Source organism: Antrostomus carolinensis, unplaced genomic scaffold (genome assembly GCF_000700745.2).
Source record: "Antrostomus carolinensis isolate BGI_N321 unplaced genomic scaffold, ASM70074v2 scaffold24903, whole genome shotgun sequence".
NCBI classification, from domain to species: Eukaryota; Metazoa; Chordata; class Aves; order Caprimulgiformes; family Caprimulgidae; genus Antrostomus; species Antrostomus carolinensis.
The window spans coordinates 35,896-44,499 of NW_010303537.1; the positions used below are offsets into that span (position 1 = coordinate 35,896).

Sequence of the window (8,604 nt, forward strand, 5' to 3'; positions counted from 1 at the left end):
AATATTGAGCTGAACCAAGCTTATCCCCTTAGCACTGAGAAACACTGAAAATACACCTCTGCCATAAACTGAGCTCCACTGAGATGTTATTTCATATCAAAGGAAGGTTAAAAAAGACTCTATTGCCTTTAAATAATCACTAAGCTTAATCACAAGCTTAACTCAGCCTATTAGAAAGATGCTCAGTGTCCCACGCATGCATATTCTCACCCAGTGTTACTAACGGTGTTATTAATTACAGGATGTATTCATAACTTTTAAATAGCAATTTTTATTTAAAAAGAATGTTTAAGCCTTACCTTAAAGGGGAGGTTTGGAAGAAATCCAGAGCTTGTCCTTTGTAGTGTGCCTGTAAAAGCAGAGATGCTGAGCCTCCCTGGGCTGGACTCGCCAGTTGTCCCAGCGACTCTCAGTGCTCCTTTGTCCACACGCTGGTTTTTTTTCACTCAGGCACTTCTGCCAAAAGGCATTCGTCACACCATCACTTCTCTTTTCCCTGGCTTCCTCCTCCCTTCCTTCTTGGAAGATCTTCAGATTTATTTATGTTATAAAAATCAAACAGGGCATATTGTTGTTTGAGTTGCTGGAGCAGATTCTCTGAAAAGTTACTCAGGAAATTCTTGAGTCTTGGCCAGGAGAAGAAAAATGAGCCCAACTACAAACCACACAAAAATCCTTTCTCTGGCAAACTCCGTGATGTTTCTCAGTGCAGCAAGAGAGGTTGAAGTCAACAGAAATATTACAGCACGTTGCTGAAGGCAGAGGAGCAAACGGCGACTCTCACTCCTCTCCAAATGGCAAAGGTTGTGTTTGCAAACTATCAGTGTCACCAGCCCCAGCGTAGGAAGAGCAGGAGAGCACTGCCTCCTGGAGAGGAACAGCCCTTCCGATTACCAAATATATTGTAAACATTAAAATAAACTTATCTTGAGCAACCTTGTGCTTCTAATGGGTTTGATTTCATCTCCAGGCTGGGAGTGTGGCTGTGGAGCACACCTACCCCTCCGTCCCCCACCACAGCATCCGAGGGTGGAAGAGGGAAGCAACCAACTGGGACAGAGGCTGGGCTTGTAAATGCAGAGGAGCTGGATCTGCTTCCCTTTGCTTTGCTTAGCAGGAGAACACCCACCCCTAACATTTAAATAACATTCAGACGTTTTAGAGCTAGGCAGACTCAAGAGGAATAGCAAGTCAGGACACAAAATCAAGTTAAGACCTGTCCACAGTACATCTCCCAGGTTTATAAACCTTCTCCTCCCTTTCAGCCCCTCCTCACAAAGGGGGAAAAAATAATAAAATGAAGCAGAGAAGTGGATATGCTGAGTCCCAGTCAGTGAAACTCAAGCAAAGACATCTCCCTGCCCATCTCCTTGACAGAGGCACTGGTGGTTGGAGATGATCCGTATGGAAAGCAGCTCTCCCGGTGTGTGGGGTGGCTGCTCTGGGGGCTTTTCCTGGCAGGAGCAACCCATCACTGAATCATGGAAGTTACCTGTTGGTACCTTCTTGCCCACATCCCTGCTTGCATTGCCTACACACACATCTGTGGCCGAGTAATCCACCTGCATTGCCCATACCTGCATTGCCCATACCCTACCTTCATTGTCCATACCATACCCACCTCACCTGTACCTGCATCGCCAGTGTCATCCACATGAACTAGAGGAACTCCTGGCACAGACTAGGGTCTTCCTGCTGTGTCTATCCCATGGGATGGCACTGCCCCCGTCCCCCAGTGGGTCCCAAGCCCAGCCTTTCCCAAAGGCTGAGGGTGCTGGGGCACCAAGGGAAAGATCTGACTGCCTGAATGTAGGGAGTTTTTGTTTTATTTATTTTTAAAAATTTACTATTTAAAGCTAGCCCTGGCAGACAGATGTCCAAGAAAAGATGCTGATCTGCTCAGACAGGGTCAGGGTGCTGGTGCTTACCCCCATCTCCCCACCAGTGCGCCCATCCCTCCCAAGCACCCACAGAGGCTGGGTGCTAACGCAGAGCCCTTCCCCTCTTCCCGACAGTCCAACACATGTGCTGTCACCAGAAGACCTGGTAAACCTACACTCCTGCTCCAGCTTTACTTTGGGTCAAAGCACATCTTATTTTGACTTCAGATACTAATAATTTTTTTGAAAGATGGTAACCTGCCAATTTCCATTAAACTTTTCTAGGGATTGCAGAGTCCCTTCATTTCTGTGTCCCCAGCAGTGGGAACCAGAGGTGGGCCAAGGTGGCTGAGATGAAAAACACAGCAACAGCAGATTTTTGGGTCAAAATACAGCCCCATGCTCCTCCACTGGAAAGCAGCACCCTTGTTGGCCACGTGGTACCAGCCAGAAGGATGCTGGTGTCCTCCTGCCATGGATGAGTGAGGGTTTCAGAGATTCTCTCCAACAACCGAGCCTCCCATGCACAGCTGTGGTGCCCACCTTGCTGCCTTGGGACCAGCAATTCATCCTCAGCACAGAGAATCTTCATGAGTCAGTCTGAGCAAAGGTACAGGTGAATGGTAGGCAGATAAAGGCTTTATTTATTAAAATAAGAATTCTTTTTTTCTTTATGAGGCAGAAAATCTACAAGGTTGTATGTGATGTGACACAGGCAACCAAGTCCTAGGGCTGCATCCAATCACACATATCAGTAACACTGATGAAATATGCTGAATATTTTCCTTTCTGGCTCCAAGGGCTCAGGGGTGAAGCGGTCTCCGCTCCACAACCCCATCAGATGCCATATCCAGGTCATGCTCCTCCAAATCCCGGGTAAGGTCTACAAACACCTGCAACACCACAGCAGAAATGACCCCATTATTGCCAAAGACTGATGGTGTTTACACCAGTCATGGGCTATTTCTTTTTATACAGGTAGTTTCTAACCTGTAACTTCTACATCGACGTACCTGTTGTAGAGTGTGCAGTGACAAGCTGTACTCCTCAAGCTTGAAATTCTGTTTAGCTGCAGAAGGATGGAAAGAGCATCCTTAAAAAACAAATCCATATGAGTAATTTGAAAGCAATCTTCATAATTAATTAATTGTTTCCTTTTACCTGCTTCTAGCTTGGAGAAAGACTGGGACAGAGGTAGTGCATCTTCCATTGGTATCTTGTAGATGAGCAAAGAAGTTGTCCTGAAAAAGTAATTAAAAAAATGAATTTGTTGTTTTGTGACTGAGCACCAAGGTTTGGAGGTGCTTGTAGGGTTACTGCATTCCCAGGTCAATTATTGAGCAAGGTCAGTAAGATCAACAGAGTCTGGGCTGGGTGTGCAGCCCATGGGGTAGTGACCTTTCTTGCCGAGCCGCATGGGGGAAGAGGCGCAGAATTTCGGCATGGAGAGCATCACTTTGCCCCGTGCTTGGCATTTTGACTTCAAGGTGGTAACTTGTGCCAAACTTATTTTTCAAATCCTCAAGGGTACCGATGTACCTGCAGTGGTAAAATAATCAGAATTTAATATATTCTGATATTTTAGAATATCAGAATATTTAGAATATTTTAAAACAGTGTTAAAATTCTAAAATATTTAGAATATTTTAAAACAGTGTTAAAATAATCAGAAACAGAAAATGAAGCAATCATTGGATATGAGCAGCAGATGTACGTCTTCTGTTATACTGAGCTGCTGAAACAACCTACCTCCTCACAAAACTGTTGGAACAATCCAAACCTACTTTTTTTATTAGATTAAGAAGAAAAACCAACCAACCAAACCACAGACTAAAAGCCAGGTGGCATCCCAATGAGCAATGCCACCCTGGTGCCCACCGTAGCTGCCCCGACACCAGGATGGCCACTCGGTTGCATATCGCCGCTGCCTCCTCCAGGTACTGCGTGCTAAGGACGGCTGCCCGCTCCTTGCCTTTCATGGCACTCTGAATCACCTTCCTGGGAACAGAGGGGTGGCACTTACTTTCCAGGAACAAATGAAAATCTCTCATTTTGCATTTCCCTCCCCAAAAAACAACTGCAATGATAAAATTATTAAAAAGTGGACAGTGATTTAAAAGACTTCAGTTATCTTGCTTAAAGATGACACGTGGATGACAATGCTACGTTGTAATTTGTCTCATCAGCATCCCCCCAGATTTTATGCTCTCAGTGTAAACTGTCAATGAGAAGCTAGAGCAAACACTGGGGCTGCGTGACAAAAAGGAAGAACTATATATAATTTTTTCTCTTGCTTTGAAGAAACCAGGAATTTTTGGCTTTTGTACCAAATGCATGAGTTCAGTAGTTGGCATCTACTCAGAATTTTTTTGGTGCACTACCATGAAGATTATATCTGATGGTTAGCAAGGGCTTACTGCTTGATGAGTAAAGGAGTTCAGCAAGTGGTAAAACACAGATGGACTGTGCAACTGAGGCAGAAACTCTTTACCAAACGGTTACTACAATAGGGAAGGTAAGATTCATCCTGTTAAATCTGTTACAAACATCTCAATTCTGCTAAAACAGGGCTGCTCACCACATACGGCGCTGCCCTTTCAGGTCCATGCCCACTGATGGCTCATCCCAAAGCATCAGCGTTGGATCTCCCAGGACGCTCAGTGCAAAACACAGCTGAAATGGAGAAGGCATCGACGTCAGGTCACGTTTGCTTTTACTTCATCTGCAAAACTGTCAGTTGTCCTGCTACATCTCACTCCCTGTGAATCTTTTAGAAGCTGAAGATCTTGATTCCAAAGTGCAGGAGGAATAGGGATTAAAAAAAACCAAACCAAACAACGCATCTCAGGTGTTCTTAGTGAACATATTCATCTCTCCAAATCAGCTTTCCCCAGAACTCCCAGGCCTGCCAAAGATTTGAAAGTGGTTTTCCATCCCATTTACTGGCAGATGCTCATGGTGGGGCATGAAGAGGTGATTACCTCGTAAATCCAGTTTGTGGTTTGCATTTATTAAACATACAATGAGGGAGAGTGGAGAGAGAGGAGGTGGGGGGGACCCTGCCAGGCTGGATTCAAAAAGCTATTGATGAAAATAAGTCTTGCCAGGAACCCACTCTACTGTATCTGCTTCTATGTTAGAAGGAAGTAACTCCCTTCGGAACCATAAGGAGTTTTCATGATGACACTGAATTTGCAGAAATTTTTATTAAATTTTAATTTTAGGCTTTGGTCCAAGAAGAAAATTTTGACTTTGTGAAACAAAAACCCAAAACTTTTACAATGTCAAGAACCATAGACCATATTCTGCTCTCACTGACATCAGGGCAAGGAACCCAACACATTCTTGAGCTTGAAAGAAGGTTTTCTGCACCCCAAGTTCAAAGAAGAAAGAGCAAAATGTGCTCAAGTGCCAAAGACAAATCTAACACATACCTTTCGGGCTTCTCCAGCAGGTAATCTCCTTGCTGGAGTTTTAAAATGCTTCTGGAGATCCAAGGCCTTCGCTATGCTGTGGGGAATGGAAAGGAAAAATACTGAAATTACCATCTCCGTTGGCTAATGCTGTGGTCGGTGGTACTGAGGAACCAGAGACTAACAAACATGTTCTGGCTGATACACATCACCTTGGGTTACTTGGTGATTTTACTCCTAGCTCAGATGGTAAATTAAGGAAATTTTGCAGAAACTCAAGACTGTAACCACAACTAATGAGATAATTGAGTTACTCATGTAACTGTCCATGAACCGGAGCAATTTTAATTATTTTTCTGAAGTTTTCTAGGTAAATTAGGGTTGAAATCTTAACAGATAAGGGATTGAGAACAGTGTAAAATAGCAGATCTCATCAGCAGCAGATCCAGTTTCTCCAAGGTAAAGAGGCATTGAAAGTGGTGTCTCCTATCAATTAACCAGGTTAATGAGCAGAAAAAACCTTTTCCCGTCCTGTAGCTCTAGAGAAAGGAAGAAGGAAAAGCTGAAATCATTTGGCTTTTACCGGCTGGTGATAATAGCTGCATCTTCTTTCCTCATCCCTCTCACGGCAGTGTACACCTCCAGATGCTGGTGGACCGTGAGGTCTGGCCAGAGTGGGTCCTGCTGTGGGCAGCAGCCCAGGCTGCCCTGCCCTGGGGAGGAGGCAACTTCATCACGGCCCTGGAGCAGCACCTGCACAAACACACCATAGTTGTAGTGTGTTATTCTGAGGAGAACCAATGAAACCCTTGGAGATGAGGTAATGTTTTCTCCTGTGCTGTAAGAAACCTCATTAGGACATGAGAAATGAACTCCAGCATCATTGGAGTGACCATCTCCAGCTACCACAATTTCTGCTCATTCAAATCCAAGGACAGTGTTTTCACAAAACCAAACACTATTTACTACCAGAAAACTTGGAGTAATAGTACCAACATGAGACTAGCTTTTCCTAGTAGTACTTTTCTATTTCAAACATTCAGTCCCAAATCTGTAACAGCAATGGTATTTCCCCTCCCACAGCACATGTCATTAATCATCCTGCACATAATTAAGTGATGGATTGTTACTAGCCCAACCCTGTTCACATTCGTTTTCAATTTCCTGGTTTTGCAAGGCTGTTTATGAAGAGTGTTATTATTTATTAATTTTTCTTTTTAAGATGTCAACATGTCGTCGAAAGCTTGTGAAATTTCACCATGGCTTTCAAACACACACGGGAGTTTTGTGTAGCTCAAACCCTTAAATCTGTAACATGGATTTTGATGGAAACTAGAAAGTGCTTTAAGTAAATCAACTCCCTACTTCTGTAAATATATAGGGTTACACGTACATCAAATTCCCCAACTTAAAGCTTGCGTTGCCAGATTGCTTTATCACACCCTTCATTTATAAAGGCATCAAGATCAACCCCCTAATGATCCAAAAGAACCACCTACCTCTCCAGCAGTCACTGTTACGTCTCCAGAAATCATGTTTATAGTTGTACTTTTTCCAGCTCCGTTGGGTCCCAAAAGACCTAAAACTTCTCCTGGAACAAATATGCAAGAACTGTTAACACTAATTATGGTTAATAAGACCTTCTTCTCTGTGTGCTAGGCAATATCTAAAAATACAGTAGGAGAAAGGGTTGTTCATTAACTTATCTGAATAAATTAAACCATGAACAGAGAAGTGCAGGTGTGTTGGGTCTGGTTGCACACAAGAAAGTTCTAACAAAAATATGGTCTCCAAATGTGACCTTCACATTAGATTTTAGTCATTTATAAGGGGTGCAGGAAAATACTTGAACCTTTTTTAACACTAAAAGAGAGGTTTTTGACAGCAACTTTCTTCTTTTTCTTAAAGATGGAACTGGCTTTCTTGTCTTCATATTCCTTGCGCAAACTGTTGACAATGACAACCGACTCCTGTGAAGAGATGAAGTGGGGAATAAAAACTCTCCTCTTGTCCCATGAGTCAGCTCATCTGTTCTTAACATTAAATACGAATCTTTGCAGAGAAAATTTCCAAATTAAAAAAAAAACAGGAAACAGTAACAGGAAAAAAAAAAAAAAGGGAAAAAAAAAGCAGAATTGGAATAAAAATTTAGTGCAAGCTGAACTCCTTCTGCTGCCAGGGGGACCGTGGGCTGGATGGTGAGATGTGCACTTGGACATCAGGAGATCAGTAAATAAGTACATGAGCTAAGAAAGCTGAGACAGACCAGAAGATGGAGAATAAAAAAGAAAACAAGCCAGAAGGCTGGTTTCACCTCCTCCTGCTGCAGGGAGGTCATCGCCCTCCTCACTCTCTCCCTCTCTGCTTGGACTTCTGGGGACTCCTCCCCAGGGTGGTCCCTGTTCTGGCAGGTGACCGGTCTCTTCTGCTGGATCCTACAAGTGGAGAAGGAGAGATGTTGTCACCAGGAATCACTTCCAAAAAAGCTTGGTTCTACAAATTTGTTCCCAGGGTAGTGCCAATGCAGAGCTCTGCTAAATTTATTTGAATTCAAGGAGCTGTTCCAAGGATGGTGTTTGCTCAAATATTTATTCATAGGGTAAAAAAAAAAATCCCACTGGCATGTGTGAAAAAATAAAAGTCAGATTTAACTTTTCTTCCATCACTAAGTACTGACTGGACCACTGCTCAACCCATGCCAATGATCTGTTCAAAGAGAATTAAAATACATGGGGCAGGTTTTCAAAGCTATTTGGACCTCGAACTCCTAACTGAGTCATGTTTGTTAATGTCTGACAACTGAATATTTTTTACAATTTTTTTCCCACATGACTTAGGTGGTCAGTCACATGCTGTTGGTGACAGTGAAGCAGAGAGCACTTAACAGATGACCCCATCCTGATGACACTTTAGGGGAAGTCTCCATCCTGCAGACAGGAATACTGACACATTTGAAAAGGAGTTAACATGTTGGATTAAAATTTATAATTGTTAATTTAGCCAGCTGCAGGGAGATGTCCCGAGACCTCAGCTATGAAGCTTTATTAAAACAGAAAACCCCTTTAAATCACATTTTTTATTCTCTCTAGGATGTTGTAGTTCAGCTGACCTTCTACTGCAACACACTAGGTGGGAATTTGCCTCCAGACACATTCAGGGAAACTCCAATAAGTACAGTTGGAAACTGTAATAACCCAAAGGAATACAAAAAATCCCTTCCTTCATTCCCAATTTCCTCCCCTCCAGAAAAACTGGTTAAAACTAAAAAAATATGAGCTTTACCCTTTGCAAAATGTTTTTAAGCTCATTCC

General features: G+C 43.0%; 1 protein-coding gene across 1 annotated transcript in view; it reads right to left on the reverse strand.

Annotated features, from left to right (window-relative positions):
- Positions 1-2,683: 2,683 nt before the first annotated feature.
- The window catches only part of LOC104521985 (ATP-binding cassette sub-family A member 9-like), a 26,868-nt gene continuing 20,947 nt past the window's right edge, over positions 2,684-8,604 (reverse strand). Inside the window, 11 exon segments of the mRNA XM_010164140.2 lie at positions 2,684-2,773; positions 2,894-2,949; positions 3,042-3,121; positions 3,279-3,419; positions 3,759-3,878; positions 4,459-4,553; positions 5,315-5,390; positions 5,877-6,046; positions 6,793-6,884; positions 7,146-7,263; positions 7,608-7,728. Of these exon segments, the coding sequence (XP_010162442.2) occupies positions 2,684-2,773; positions 2,894-2,949; positions 3,042-3,121; positions 3,279-3,419; positions 3,759-3,878; positions 4,459-4,553; positions 5,315-5,390; positions 5,877-6,046; positions 6,793-6,884; positions 7,146-7,263; positions 7,608-7,728 (1,159 nt within the window).